Genomic DNA, 16,200 nt, shown 5'->3' with positions numbered 1-16,200 from the left:
CTATCCCAGCCAAAACCAGCACAGGTTCTAAAAGAACTCAGTTATGAAATTGGTGAGCTACTAACTGTGTTGTATTATGCACTTTAAAACTGACTTTAGAACTAAAATAACACATGGCAGTTGGGAACCTCATATTAAAAAAAGAAGAGCCTGAGGAAAGGGGAACTACTGACAGGTAATTCTGATTTTTCAGTAAGCCAGGTAGGTGGAAGAGCAGAATGGATAGACAGGTGGCAAGTATGACAGAATGAAGAACTGACCCAGCATTTTGGAGGTCATAGGAGGAGCTCATGAGCATGTGGAAAAAAGTGATCCGGCTGAGATACAGTGTGCATCAGTTCTGAAAAACCTGTTGGACACTGTACCTCACCAAAAGGTTTTAAAGAAACCAAAGTATAAAGATATGAAGGACTTCTTTTTCCTTTATGACTTAATACCTGAATGAAAGGCAAGAAACAAACATTAGGAATAAATAGTAAGTGGAAGGGAGGTTTCCAGTGATGTCCCAGAAAGTTGCTGTCTCATTTTGTCATAGGTTTCATGTAAGAGGGGCATGCGGTGAAGTAACAATGTTTATAAAAATACACAGTTATTTAAAACAGTCAAAGCTAGGCCAGATGTGACAAAGAGCTCATGGTATTGGGTGACTGGGGGGGCAAATGATGGATGGCATGCAAAGTTGATACATACAAAATAATATGTGTGTGCGGAGAAAAAAAAAAATCCCAACCACATATGTGTAACAGTGGATAGTAAATCAGTTGCTACTAATCAGGCAAAAGATCTTAAGAGTCATTGTAGGTAACCCCCTGAAAACATCCATGCAGTGCTCAAGAGTGTTCAAAATGGCAATGAGCATGAGAGGAAAGAAACAACTGAGGAGTTATACAATAAAATCTGTAAAATAGTGACTGATATGATGAAGATAATAAAAATAGTCTCGATTATTCCTTACTGAATAGTCATAGTCATATCATCTTGCTCAAATGTCATACTGAATAGCCATTATTCCCTTCCCCCCCCGCCAGATATAAGAAATAGTTATGCCCAAATAAAATAGCTGGCAAAACTTCTAAAATCAAGAAAACAAGAATATTTCAGCAAAAACTCAAGCATGGGACTCCTTGCTAGAGGACGTTTTAGGTAACAACCTCTATCAATTTATAGATTGAGAAATTTGTCCAGACGCTCCATAAAGAAAAAATCACCAAAGTCTTTTAAAAATTATGAATACTTCCACAACAATAAAGAAAATGTGCCCGGTAACATTGTCAGGACACTGAGACCCACTGGGACAAAAGAGCTTGCATTTAAGCTAGTGAATTCTATTAGCCTCCAAAATTGTATAGGAGCATGCAGGTCAGCAGGGAGCTAGGCAGTAGCGCCAGGCTCTACCCTGCCTCCGGGTTTAGCGGTACAGGCAAGCTTATTCCAGTGCCTGGGCATGTGCCCAGGCTGTTTAATTTAATAGGAAAGAGCCTGGGAAGCCTCCATCTGCCAGAAGTTGGAAAGGGAAAGTTTCCCTCTGCTCACCCTGTCTTTCTGTTGCCAGAAACAGGCTCCCGCGCTGGCTGGATCCTGCAGCTGAGCTCCTGGAGCTGAGCCCCTGCAGCGAGTTCTCAGCACAGGAGGTACGCGTGTGGTTTGGATCAAAACCGAGTGCTGCCCATATGCTTTTTAATTTTTTTTTTTTTTAAATAATGAACTATTGGGATTTCCTCTTTTTAAAATTAAAATACCACATATTCTTTAAAGCAGTCAGGTAATTAATCTGAGAACCTTCAAGGCAGTTGCGTTGGTATCGGTTGATTGCATGGCATTTTAAAGCTGAGCTATTAATATATGGCGTAGCATGTTAATCAACGTGTATTTGAATACAGTATGTTGCAAATATACAAGAAACACAAACATTTTTATTAAAGGTTTACAATGCAGATACAGAAGTTGTGTAATAATATGCTACTTACTGCAAAGCACTACCAATGAATATTCAAGCCTTCTGGAAAAAAACAAGACATTTTACTTATTTTTGCTAATGCTCTACTAATAAAATTTGCTTCCTCATATCCTTAGACCATCAAGGCTACAACAACATTACTACTGTTAAAAATGTTTACAGTCACATTGCTCAATTAATTATTGGACTGTAGAAACGGAAAATATCTTTAAAAATATTAAGCTGTTTGTTGGCAAGTCATAGTATTTTGCCTGTGAGCTTCATTCCATTCGAAGTACAGAAGAAATAATGGTTTCAATTCGTTATGTAAATTCTGTGAAAGCTGGTGAACTTTTGACTAGTCATGAAACTATGATTTTAAGTTTAATTAAACATATTTCTGATCTATCAGTTAAGACTTTTCAAACAGCCATTCAATGTATTTCAGTTTTGTGAGGTTGTTGTATGTGAGCATGGTAGACTACTGAGAATCCATCAGATAGATAGCAATGATGTTGTACGACATTAAGCTGTTTGCATTTCTGGTGTATTCTATGTTCTTGTTCGCTAAATAATACTGCTGTGTAGTGCAAAACAATACCACAAATTCTTCCAAGTGCCTATCCTATGCTGTTTAAAAATTAGGTGCAAAACCTCTTAGAATAGTGACAACTCTGGTTTAAACTTTAATGATGACTATGAGGAGATCCCGCTAAACGAACACAAAATTAAATCCCTATGACAGCACAGTGGAATTTTCAACAGAAAAGGGAAAAAAAAATTAAGGCACTTCTGCTATATCTAGTTTCACATTCTGCTGATATATAGGGCTACATATTTAGCTGCAACACAGTGATGAAATTCAACTATTACTTTCATTTACAACTTGCAAGGATTTGGCCTTCAATCTTTATTACGCAGTCCATGGCAGACCCAAACAATTTCACATTAAAAGCATATTGTCACATAGATTTTAACAATGAAAACAAGAAATACATTTTGGTTGCAGAAATAAAAAGAAAAAAAAAACCTATTCCATAAAGTTGTGTTTTAGAATACGCTTAAATTCATCAAAGTACATTTTCCCCTGGTTAACTACTGATGATTTATTTACAAAGCAAGTAACAAACAATGGCTAGAAAATACCATTGCACCACAAATTATCTACATGGATATTTCTAATGTTCATACTAGAAAACAGCTAAGGTGGCATTTACTTCAGTACAATGTTTCTTTCATAAATCTTAATGTGTTTTAGCAGCTAATACAAAATGGAGATGCAGACTGTATTACGTTAGTTAGAAAAGCAAACATATTATGGGTTTGATTAAGAAAAAATAGATGTCTAGCAAAATGTAACTTTTTTTTTTTTTAACTTAAAAAAAAAAAAAGAAAAAAGATCTAATGCATTACCTGCTCCAAGCACTTCACATAGGGACTGTCAATGACTTACAAATTCAAAATGTTGCTGACAGGGCAGCTGAAATTTGAGAAACTACTTGAAAGAGAAGTTATCATCAGCCTGTGCTAGCTCTGACAAGCTTATAGCTAGATTTCTATTCACATAGGAATTTATGTTAATAGAGTCTATGCTGTTTTGGGGATCGTTTGACAATCAAGAACAACATGGAATACTTTCATTTTCTCATCTCTTTTAGAAGAAGTGATAGCTCATTGTTTTGATTTTAAGGTCTATTTTTTATGTGAGAAACAGAAGCAGAAGGTGAAGCTTGGAGTTCTGTTTTTTTTTGTTAAGTGAGCACTGAAAGAAATATTTTCCCTTTGAAATTGTGGAACATGCAATCCTTGTAAGAGAAGACCTCTTGAACTGCAAATGTGTTGTTCTAGATGATCTTGTGAGACTTCAGCACACAAATAACCTGCACAGAAAACACCTCTACAAATAAATTTTAAGAGTAAATCAAGTACCCAACAGTATTACAACTTCATTTCCCATTATTTCCCATCATTACCCATCATTAAAAGCTCACCTTCATTTTTCAAACTATCATTGTCTAGCCTTCGAATTTTTGTTTCCAAGCTGTTTAACAGCACTGTAACTTGTCGAGAGCATGTCAGATCGCTACAGGTACAGTAGCTTTGTTTTAGACTAATGTGTGTATTCCTGGTAAACATGACTGTTTTGAACACTGGAGCCTGGCAAGCCCCCGTATCTCTTGGCTCTGCTTGCTGTTAAGTTTCATGCTTCTGTTACGCGCAATGTAGAAGTGCTGCAGAAGCAATTTTTGACAGACTGGAAAAGCAGGCACTTTCCTCTGTGGTATTTTTTGAGGGAAAGTGTATCCTACACGTTCCCATAGCATACTGCCCAGACACACTGTGGCACTGGTGTGCAATTGCTTTGAGAGCCATGCAGCAGGAGACCCTGTCACGGCAGTGGAGTAGTTTCAGCTTCTTGAAGTTCCAACTGAAAGGAAAGAAATTGCAAATACAATGAACAATTACTTGATTTCTTCCCACCCACAAGTTTGTGTGTGTGTTTGCATGTGTGTTTTCTTTTTCAAGAGGGATTTACTTCTCATTTGCAGCTACTGTCCTGCTGTATAAAGCTAAACAGGTAGCCCAGAGGGTAAGGCAAGACTGTGCCTTTGCCATGAAGCGACAAAGGCAGGGGAAATGATCACAGAAAAGTTTCATGGCTGACCCTCAAAGACAAAGAAACATTAGGAGGTCTGAAATTTGAATTAGAATGTATTTCATACCAAGCCAGTTGTTCTCATTCTAGAGGGGAACTCTCTAAGAATTTCACGAGTATGGAGGGATTTCGCTGCCTCCTTGTATTCTTTTTGTAGCAGTTGTAGGGGAGTTAGCTAGTATTTTAGATAATACATTCTGTGCTCACATCAGTACATTAGCTAAATTTTGGATTTGCAGTTAAAGTCTAGTTTAAATTCTGTGTGAGATGGATTTACATCAACAAACCCAACAACCTCTCAGCCCTGTGTGTCCACAGTATCCATGCTAAGTCCTGTTTGCATACAGGCACGATGTTACTTCAGATGTTTTCATCAAGAAAATGATGAAAATGTGCTTACTGCACAGCACATCCTGAAAGTCTGCAACCCTTTTTACTGCCCAGCAAATGTCCTGCAGCACTAGACACTGTTGAAAACAGGGTGGGAGACACTGTGAATAAAGGGTTTACGGTATGGAAAGTAGAGTCACAGATGAAGCCTGGTGGAGACAAGAGAGGGAGCGTGCTCCTCTAAAAGTAGTGGGACATGGGTAAGGATATTGGGGCAGGGAGAAGGAAAGTGCATTTTCTAACTGGATCACTTTCCAAGCACATTCAGCAGAGTGGAGGCTGTTAGGACTTCTGATTTGGAGATAAATTTCTTCAAGGTGAAAACATAACTCAAATGCTTGTTCAATTTAACATGCTATATTTAGGGATTTTCTTTATTCTGTATTGCGAACATTTCTCCTCAGCTCCTTTTGGCCAGAAACTGACCTGATCCTAAATGTGAATGTCCCTGTCTTTTGGAGAAGTCTAGATCCCAAAATGAATTTTGAAGTCCATATTCACTTATCTTTATGGATTAGATAAAATAGAAGCATTTCTTTTGTACTTTTTTACCAGTGAACTTTTTCTAATTTATTAAGGAAAAAATTGAAATGTTTTGTTCCCTGTTTATTCTAATTCAGAGTTTAAGGAATGCCACAAACACAGGCAACCTTAGAAGCCATCTAATTAGTTCTGGTCCTCATAGCATAGTTTGTTGTTCTTTGCTTTCATGAAATAGTCTGACAAACACATGCTGTTTTCTCTGCTACCGAGAAGATTCACAAAGGGCCCATGTCAGTGCAAATCAGCTATGAAAGAAAGCCCAGTTTTAAGGATCTATTGAATTTAGACAAGCTTTTCATAGATGTCATTATCTTGCCAGAAATGGGCTTTATAAGAAATCGGTACTTTGTAATTATTATTGAAATACAGTATTACTTATAAAGGAGATATGTCCATTTTCTAAAAATACACAGAAAGGCCATTCTCTATTAATACAGGCAGATGTGAATCTGCCAAGGTTTGGAGTTACAGAATCTGCCCAGCTTTTGTCATGTTTCCGCATAGGACTCACCAGCATTCCCCGTATTTTTTTGCAATCTGTCATATAGCACTGGGAAAATAAAATGTAAGAAAGTACTTTCTTCATTTATTTAATAAAAGTGAAACTAGCTTTCAATTTTTTCTTGTTTCAACTTAAAAATAGGGTTTTTTTACTCCAATATCCTTTTTATTTCTACACGTGGCTGCCAATCCAAGCAATAAGGGCAAAGCTTCCAGGGCTGAGCACAAGTACCAGAGCTTCTGGTTACTGAACATATCTGAGGCCTCATTTTCAGCATATGAGGAGGCTTTGCAGCTTCCATTATGGCATTTAGACACTTCAGTGGTTAAGGAGAAAGCACCAGAAGCGAAAAACACAAAAAATAGTTACACAGGATGACTAAATAGTCCTGAAAATGTGCCCATACATAATTTGCTTAGTTGCTTGGATACATTCAGGTGAGGCTGCTATAAAAACTTAAATGGGTCACAAAGAAACTAACTCACTGAAACAAATGAAATTTCTCAGATTTCTGTAATTATTAATAATCCATTTTCCTAAGCATTTAGGATTTTTTTGTTATTAACAGATAGATATTAACAAAAATAAAAGGTATTTGGAAAACAGTTTTCAGGAAAAAATAATTATCAATTAATTTTAAATTTTAAAAAATATTCAAACTTCTTTAAATCTCAGAGATAAATTAATACAGAGAATCTCTGTGCATCTGAAGTAAAAGCTATTTCAAAATACTTGTCAAGGTCTTTGATATGAATCAGGTTAATGTCAATGACATCAAAAAACCTCGGCCATTTGCAAAAGCTGGTATTTGGACCTTTATTACCATTCCCTACCAATATTGGGTCATACAGAGAAAAGTTCAAAGTAAGCAGTTTTGCTTTGCAAGCAATTTTTCCAGGATTCCATCACTCCTTCTCTTGTTTTAACTCTTCACGCAAATGCACTTATGAGATTGCATATGCCTCCCTGAAAATTAAAGTGAGCCAAACCTTTAAGCTCACTTTGGAACAAATGTAACCCATGCATTTTACCACAGGAGTTAGTTGAGTGTAACACAGGATACATCCCCCGCAGACGTGAAACATCTCGGTCTTACAACTCTTCCAGGTTTTGCATGCCTGATCAGCTACTGTCTTTTCTTCCTCAGAACTATGTTGCTGCACTGAGCAGGTACAATTTCTATAAATGCTCACACCGTCAGTGTTATGGATCGGATGCTACTCTGCGCATTTGAAAGAAGCTGCATTTCTGGAGGAGTTTTGAACTTGTTCTGCTCTTCCACTTTTTGTAAATGCTGATAAAACAATAACCAAACCCTTAATCTAGATCTTTTTGGTAATGCCAAAGAGCCATAGAGTAGGCCAAAGGCCAGTATCTTAACTCAGAGTAATATGAATATTTATGATGTTTCCTGTTACTGCTTTTGCACTGATAGAAAACACAGTTGTTCCTTCCACCAGTGAATGCTTATTTTTAAGTGAAGCCCTAAGCTGTTGAGCGATCGAGTGCTTGCAGTTCTCATTAACTTTAGCAGGAGTAAAGAATTCTCACTTGGCAAAAAAGCAACTTGTAGAACACCTGTTTCTTTGAAAATGACGTGAAGTGTGCCGAGTACTATACAGCCTTGCAATTAGAATTCATACCAAATGCTCTCCAAGGCCTTGTCTATACAAGAAAGAGCTTGTCAGTATACTTAGATCAATACAGACATACTAGCTAGAGTTTCTTGTGCAGAAAGCACTTACCTGTGTAAAGAATGCCCTGCCAATAGAATTTACAAAAGCTCACTGTTTGAGCAAACAGTGGTTTGTTTGGGTTTTTTTTCTTTTTTTTTCTTTCTTTTTTTCTTTTCTGAGAGCAAAAGCTGCATTCACCCTAGGGCTTTCTCCGTTTAAAAAATAGTAGTAATAAAAAACCTATTAGATGTTACACTTGTAAGTACTATCCCAGAGAGCCTTTTTAGTGTAGATTAGTCCTACAACCTTGTCTGTCATTCTGAGAGTAGCAGACAACAAAAATGTTGTCTCTTCCAGAAATGTTTGCTGGAGAAAAAAAAAGAAGTGAAGTTTTAATATTCAGGTTTGAACATGGCTTGGCATGAATGTATTCTATAGACATTGTGGAGAGTGAGAAAGACTGCACCCGATAGCTGGTGTGCTGTACTCCAGGGAGCACAGCAGTGAGAAGGCTCAGGTCAGCATCCAGCAAGCACATCTGGCAGAAATAAGCCAGTGGCAGCAGCAGCAGCTGCCAAAGCAAGGACTGCAGGGGTGGAGGTGAGGGAAGGGAAACTGGGCCAATTTGTGGCCGCTTCAAGTTCTTTCAAATACCAAACCATGCAAAGAGACCTATCCACCCATCTATGAGGAGATGAGCTTCCAAGTGTTGTCTTCTCCATGGCCCTGGGGAAAACTGATGGCTAGTTGCTAGGAAGAGCTACCAAAGTAGTCAAAGCTGGGTAGTCAAACAATTTCTTACAGCTCTGCATACACTTTTTTTGTTCCATGCATATTGGCTCTTTGCTTCAGTTTCCTTCCTTACTGCCTCGCTCGGACCTCATTCCTGATGTTCCCCTTTCTCCTCTGCGCTCTTCCTCTCACCTCCCTTTCCCTTCAGCATCTTCGTCTTCACTTCTCTTTACATGTGCTTTATCTCTTAACTAATTTCATCACTATTCCCTGAATGGAAAAAAAAAACCCCCACCCAGCCAACAAAGAACTGAACTATGAGACTAGCTTCCTCCTTATTGCCACTATAAAGCTCACTTCACTTGCTTGGTCCACACCTGCCTCAGCTGGCTCTCTCCCTTGTTGCTGTAAGTTGAAAGCTCTTTGTGGAAAGGATCATCTTCTATTGTGTTTGCTCAGTGCCCAGGGAAATACACTTTATTTCACTCAGCCTCTGGGCAGTACCATATTAATCTTTGCTAAGGGTAGAAGTTTAGAAGGCTGCAGCTCTCCCAAAAATACTATAAAGATATGTAACTAAATAAAGAAAATATGTGCATACACACTGCACTGTAAAAAGTTGGAATTGTACTAGATATAGATACAATCCTGTTGTCAGACACATGCACAAAATATTGACTCCACTGAGGGTTACAAATGCATTATTAACAGTTGAATCTGCCTAATAAATTTTCGCTACACCTAGTAAATACTACACGTATATACATACATACATACATATATGTATGCGCTTATGCCGAGTTTGGCAGTTCTGCTCCACCACCACAGTGTGCGTAAGACTGGGCAGGTGCTAACTGATTTCACAGGCCACAGTTTGGCATGTATGTATCAGATGCTGGTGAACGACAACACCAACTGCAGATGCTTAATAAAGGTTGTCCCTTTAGCCCGTCTCCCTTTAGCCTGCTCCCTCCTCTTTTCTGGTGCAATTACTATTTTGTTTCTTTGGAGATGGTAATGTTCTGATTTGGGCTTTCTGGCAGCAGCTGAGTGGCAGGTATGCAACTGCTTTCACAAGAAGCCATTGACTTCTGCACCTCGAGGAGGCAGCTAGCTTGAGGCTGAAGTGGCAGCAGTGAGAAACTGGTGCAGGATCAACCTAAGTATATTGCTGAAAGGTGATATGGCAAGGAATGAACTATACTTGTGCCTTTTGTTCTTCTTTTTAATGAACTACAGAGACGACTCAAACTTTTTCTAGTGCTTGTGATGCGCTTGAGTTACTTTCAAGAATGTTAAGATTTGCTTTCATGTTTTGCTTGATGTTCACTGAGGGACTGGGCTTGGAAATTCTCAGGACTAATCACAGGAACATGGATGTTGAACATGTAATAAAAGAGCTTCTTTGCAAAAGCTAAGCAAAAATAGCCTGAATTAAAAAAAAAAAATCTATTTCTCTTGGTATCTGCTGTGCCATAAAATCCTTACTTCTCAAAGCCTTTTTCTACATGGAAAAGGAATATTCTCAGTATACCTTAAATGGCAAAATGGCACAATAGTCCTTAACATGTGTGTATATTTTTATCTATCTATCTATCTATCTATCTATCTATCTATCTCAAAGCCCATCTTAGCCAACACAGATAATTATCTGATATAAGAACTGCATGTAGACAAGCCTTTGTCTAATTCTCGCATGTCTTCCAGGACAAACAAGGCCAGGTAGGCCTTCTTTGTACATCAATCAAAAGTGTACAAGCACAGTTTATTCTCTATTTTATTCATTGTTGCAATGGGAGAAGAAGGGAGATCTATATTCTGTCCCACTCCTGTCTCCATCAGCAGACAAGGAGTATGAATAGAGAAATCTGTGATTAATCTCCAACCGGTTCTAAAAGAGCCACCTGTCGTAAACATCCTGCAAATGAAACCCTGTTTTGTGTGCTTCGTATATGCATGCACACTGGACCCGGTCATGCAAGGTACCTCTGAAAGCCCTCAGCTTCTGAGCATCAACTAGCGGAGAGAACAACCAGCACTGTGCAGGACTGGGGTCTCTGTGTATGCATACACCAGTTTCAAATATAACCCTGAAAGTCTTTAGACCTTCAAATATCTACAAATCAGTATAAACTGTAACTTCTGAATACATGTCATCTCCAAGCGGGAGGCCTGGATCCAGAGATGACATCTCCACTGCTAGTCATACCTGATGGTTAGTCCTGTCCACAGTGTTGGCAGTGGAAGCATGGTCACGAGTGTTTTGTCGGACTCGGGTGGAGTTTTGCTGCTCAATGGTTGAGGAAGTGGGGATGCAGAACTCTCTGAAACACCTTTTGAAATTCTCATCTAGAAATGCATAAAGGACTGGATTAAGGCAGCTATTTGTATACCCTAAAGCAATACAGAAGTGCCAAGAGACAGTCTGGAAAGTAGTTTCTGGGATGTTGACCAGGGCTTTAATGATGACGTAAATGTGGATGGGAGTCCAGCAGACAATAAACACCGCCACCACTACAAGAACCATCCTCGTGATTCTCCGCAGGTTCCTGTCCTTCTCTTTGGAGCCAGATAACATGCGAACGCTCTTCAGGCGTAAAATCATCAGCCCATAGCACACGGTAATGATCAGGACTGGCATGATGAAGGCAAAGATGAACACACAGATTTTCAGGAGGTTCTCCCAGTACCACGCAGGGTGGGAGAACGTAAGTGTGCAGTCAATAGAGCCTGGAGAAAAAGGAAAACAGCAGAGAAGTACAAGCGGGTCAGTTTTTCAGCTGCTTTTCTTTAAACCTTTTTTGTTAAATATCATAGGCAAATATATGAAGATTTACTAAGTAAACAGGTAAAACGAAGCAATCTGTGACCTGTCATCGGCACAAACATTGATAGGACACAGTGCTGCAAAACAGGTATGAAGTGTGAGTTAGAAAAACAAGAAGTAACGTGTTCTCTGTCGCATTTTATTGCTTGGAATTGCATGTATATTGGACAAGAAAAGGAGTTGAATTGTCATAAATGCCATAAACTTTGGATCATTTTCACTTTCAGTATAAAACCTGGTGAAAAGAAAGATGGTTTAACCACCGTATCTGCTGAGACTTTGGGTATTTCAGAGCAGTGGGGAAGAGAATGACATGACACTTGGTAACTGTGCACTATGGAGGGTTTGGATTTATGCTGAGATGCTGTCACTTCATAGAAGGTCTTTGAGCACCAGTGATCCAGAATGTGCTCTCTGCTCTGTATCCTGCCAGAATAGGTGCAACATATCTATGACTGCCAACTTCAGCGGGAATATCCCGGGTAAAACACAGGCTTCTGTGCTGTAGGGCAGCGCATAACCACCCCGCAGCAGAAGGCAGGCAGGCACAGACGCTTTTCCAAACACTACAGTAACAGTGTGGGGCAGCGAGACTCACACAGACCCACAGAAGGAGCTCGAGCTGCCTGTTGTAAATGACAGATCATGTGCAGTTCTGTGTCCAGTCAACTACAGCCAGATGCAAAATTGTTGAAGGGGTCCATTTGCACTGACACGTGCTTTATACCGGTTGGAGGTCAGAAGTTAATTCAATGCCTCTACAATAAAGTGAAACAATGCAGAAAGGAGTTTAAACATTGAAATACTCAATTTAGGAATGAAAGCCAGACTTACTTACCATGCCTGTATTTAGTAGTTGCCATGAACATAACTGGCAGGCCAATGGCAGAAGAAAGAATCCAATTGCAGACATTGACAATTTTGGCATTTCTGGGAGTACGGAAATCAAGGGCCTTAACTGGATGGCAAACAGCTACATAGCGATCCACACTCATGGTGCAGAGTGTAAAGATACTGGTGAACATGTTGTAGTAGTCTATGGATATAACAATCTTACAAAGGATGGTACCAAATGGCCATGTTCCCATCAAGTAATTCACACTCTGGAATGGCAGAGTACTTGTTGCTAGGGCATCTGCCAATGCAAGATTGAAAATATAGATATTGGTGGCAGTCTTCATTTTCGTGTACCTAGAAAAAAAAATCAGCAAAGCATGTGAATGACCACAGCGGACAATGTTAAACAAAATTGAGTCTGGTGCACCATCTATATGAAAATTCTGTGAAATAATGTGCTAGATACTGTCAAAGATGATCTTTTCTGCTCTTAACCAAATGACCTTGCTATGGTTTATCTACAATAATGTTTGCAATTCAGCGAGGCATTAGCTAAAGGGTGTAAAAAAGAAAAGAAAAGGTTAATTTAACTTGTGGAGAGAGAAAGGATACACATAGAAGAAACAATATTATAGACGCTAAAGAATAGAGAAGCTGAAAAAATTGTATTTGTACATATCAGACACTGTACTAAATGGATAGATTTTCTGTATTTGCTGATGTCATGTCGAGTATCAGAACTGTGGTCTGTAGAAACAGAAATAATTTGTAGGTTATGGAGTAGTAATGACATCATTTCTTAGGGAATAAGTACCTAAAAGATTAGTATAATTATCAAATCCACTGTGTCTAAAAGTTCAGGCTTTTAGACTTTCTTGTTTGTTTACAATTATAGAATTCTAAAATAATTTGTAATGATGGTTACTACATTGTTTTACTAATCTCAATGTCCAATGTAAGTTGGACAGACGTTCTTTCAATCAAACAAGAAGACAGATGCTATTAACCATATACATTGAGCATATCAATAGAACCACCACCCTGTGTGGATGCTGCAGCCCTGTTGCTTGAGGTAGGAATGCTCACTCTGCTCCACAGTGCCTATTTCGGCAGAAGGGTGTTCAACCTCCATTGCACCCCCTTCTTCCTAAGTTTGTGCTGCTAACAACCCAAAAACCACTTCCTGAATTTTTAATGTCATACTTCAATCACAGCTGAGCAGGGGGAGCTTTTTATGTTTTAATTTGTATTTGCATTGCTAAAGGTACAGTCCAAATTCCTTCTTAGTTTCATCAAATTTTTTAAGAGCCCTTCACTGTTTCAAGTCTGTTGTGTCAGCTGAGCAGCACTTGAGATCCACTTTTCATGAGGATGCTGTACTTTTGCAGTGGTACAATGAATGTTAAGTAATGTTCCTGGTCATGCTGCCCTGCTGTCCTGATTGCTGCTGAGGTTGCTGGGCACTGTGGCTGCTTGGTTTTTGGGGGGTCAGATGGCTTGTTTTTTTTATAAAACTTCCTTCTGTTTCTGCAAAGTAACAAGTACAGTGTTTTAGCAAATATTTTACAATTTATAGAGTGATTTGCAAGAGGAATAGCCCATTTGAAAAGATCTTTCAGGTGACCTGCCGGGGAAGACAAAGTGTAAAATACAGTATTTCATGTTTTTTTTTCTCTCTGACTTTGATCTCTTCAGAACATGAATTAGCTGCAAAAATCCCAAATGACAGGGCTGTTTAGGGAACACACATTTGGAACTTTTTTGGTAGGGTCTAGAGAAATGCAGACTTCTTTCTGAATGCATCTAGATAGCTTTTACGGTGAACATCTGAAGAAGTTTGTAATGGCTTTGTTCTCTTATTTTCTAGCACTGTGCATGAGGAGCCACTGACAAGCCTAATTTCAATTTAGGGTGTTTTTTTAAAAAAGATTTTCAAGTAGATCCAAGCTCTTTCTTGACTGCTGTCTTGAGAAAGTATGATCTAAGTGTGATACTTCCAAGTTTTAAAAACCCTGTATATTCTGAAAGTACCCTAAAAACTTTTCTTACAGGAGCACTCCATTTATCCAACAAGATTGTAACACTAACTTAGGAAGAGGTAGGTGCTGCAAGCATCCATGCCTCTCTCTGCTGGGAATTATTTAGAAAAAAATGTACAGGATTGCAGTGTGGGAGAGGTACACAATAAGCTGCAGCTCTAAAAACAGTTCGGAGGGAGGAGAAAATATTTTGTGGGCGATTTGCCGGAGAATCTTGCAGAGCAGAATGAAAATAGCAACATTTTTATATTGAGTTTACTATTATGCAGAATGAAAATGTTGTACTAAGCCCTCTTTTTGCCATGTCCCCTGTTGTTTATCAAAAATGAATGTCTTCTCCACAGGTCTGACAACAGATCCAGGACTAGCTAAGGTTGTGTCCAGAGAGGTAACCTGGAGGTTTGATTGCGTTGTGAGCAGACATATCCAGCTTGCTCCAGTCTGACCCGCTCAGGCAGCAACAGCAGCAGAGGAGCAGTGGCTCTCAATTCTGCACAGACAAGGAAAGGCGATGAGGATCCTGTGCCCTCACCCGGGCTGCTGATCCCTACTCAGCCCTGAGGTGTTTGCCCCATCTTTATGGCTGGACAAGAAAGCACGCTGAGGTATGCTGCTCAGTGCTGCTGCCATCACACATGATTCTGGCAAAGTTCTGTCTGGAGAGCACATAATCAGATGATAATGATAATTTTTTTAATCAGTAATTAAAGCCATTCTTATGATTCAAAGGGAATGCTTGATACAGCAAAAAAATAAATACATCACCCAATACGTAAGTGACTCTCAGGTTAGCATGCCAGAGGATGGGCAGGGAAAAGCTCTGAAAAAATGGAATAAAGTTTCTTCACTGGGTCTGGCATGGGCCTTATCCCACTTAAATGCTACACACTTTTCAGTTTTGCTATCTTGCTTTCATTGCCAGTTTAAGCTGAAAAGTTCTTGGACTTATTTCATTTAATGGGCTCTATAGGCTATTAATGAAGGATTTTGCTTGATGTACTCTGTAATCTTTATATTTCTAATCACGCTGTTCTTACAAAGAAAGGAAGCAGAGCTTTTGTGGTGATAGAAAGTATTAACCTCCACAATTGCCTAATCAACAAAAGCCTATTGAAATTCACAATATTCTTTTCAGTGAATTCTATGGGATTTGGGTGTTTCTCTGTACGGAAAATTTCAAGATTTTATAAAGGGCTTATTTCTGAGAGGTACATTTTGTTAAACATGTATTTTTCCAAATAAGTAGATTATCAGTGTACCTAGGATTATTTTTTGGGTATGAACAAATAAATACCGAAGCAATTGATTAAAAGTAATTTTAACAGCATGAAAAATAACAGTCCCTCAAAATGGAGCTCTTCAAAGCCTTGATTTTAGCTGTTATTATATCTTTTGCTAAGGTATCAGTCTACCTATTTGAACAAGCAGCACAAATATTTCCATCATACAGACATAGATGTGTCCGTGATGAGATTTCTATACTTCAGAGGGACTGGATTTTATATGTAATTAAAGTCACAGGATATCTGTATGACTTACAATACCAAAAGTATTGTGTTTATAAATGCAATCTTTTAACAGACACTCTTTTCACACTTTCATTCAAGGCCACTAGAGAATCTAAAAATGAACAGATGTGTAAAGAAAGAATCTTAAATGCAAACCCATGAATATCTGAATGCTGGTATTTAGATTACATTGAAATTTCAGCATCTGAAACACTAAGTATACTAAATTTTGCATGACAATGACCAAGGTTGCAAATGAAGACAGAAGTTGGCTTTGGGCAACATTACTTTTACTTTTACAACTCTGCAATGAAAGACTAATAGGTCAACATGATGATTCAATTTTTTTGTGAATATTTAGCTCAATACTGCTCTTGATACATATTCAAATTAATTATGCTCATTATAATACTGATACCCACTAGTATGCCTTTTCTATCTCCTCAGTGCAGGTTTTGTATCATAAAATATCTACGTTTATGAAGTGTTTTTTTGTTGGTAGTAGTAGATGATAGATGAGCTTTACAACAGTAAGAATATACTTTATGTCTAAT

General features: G+C 38.6%; 1 protein-coding gene across 1 annotated transcript; it reads right to left on the bottom strand.

Moving 5' to 3' along the window:
* Nucleotides 1–4,222: 4,222 nt before the first annotated feature.
* Nucleotides 4,223–12,449, bottom strand: OPRM1 (opioid receptor, mu 1). Its single transcript, XM_009324152.1, has 3 exons — nt 12,101–12,449; nt 10,645–11,165; nt 4,223–4,364 (listed from the first exon to the last, which is right to left on the bottom strand). Exons 1-3 carry the CDS (start codon nt 12,441–12,443, stop codon nt 4,326–4,328), a joined length of 903 nt encoding a protein of 300 aa, XP_009322427.1. The 5' UTR covers nt 12,444–12,449; the 3' UTR covers nt 4,223–4,325.
* Nucleotides 12,450–16,200: the final 3,751 nt, after the last annotated feature.

Source organism: Pygoscelis adeliae, unplaced genomic scaffold (genome assembly GCF_000699105.1).
Source record: "Pygoscelis adeliae isolate BGI_AS28 unplaced genomic scaffold, ASM69910v1 Scaffold105, whole genome shotgun sequence".
Classification (NCBI taxonomy): domain Eukaryota; kingdom Metazoa; phylum Chordata; class Aves; order Sphenisciformes; family Spheniscidae; genus Pygoscelis; species Pygoscelis adeliae.
This window is presented reverse-complemented; position numbering and strand designations above follow the sequence as displayed.

Bases quoted from the DNA above. Each gene is read 5' to 3' on its own strand.
- OPRM1 (XM_009324152.1), bottom strand. From the start codon at position 12,443: ATGAAGACTGCCACCAATATCTATATTTTCAATCTTGCATTGGCAGAT. The intron at 11,166-12,100 runs GTAAGTAAGTCT...CTTTTTCTCCAG, and splicing joins AACTACTAAATACAGGCATG to GCTCTATTGACTGCACACTT. The intron at 4,365-10,644 runs GTATGACTAGCA...CTTTCCTTTCAG, and splicing joins TGGACAGGACTAACCATCAG to TTGGAACTTCAAGAAGCTGA.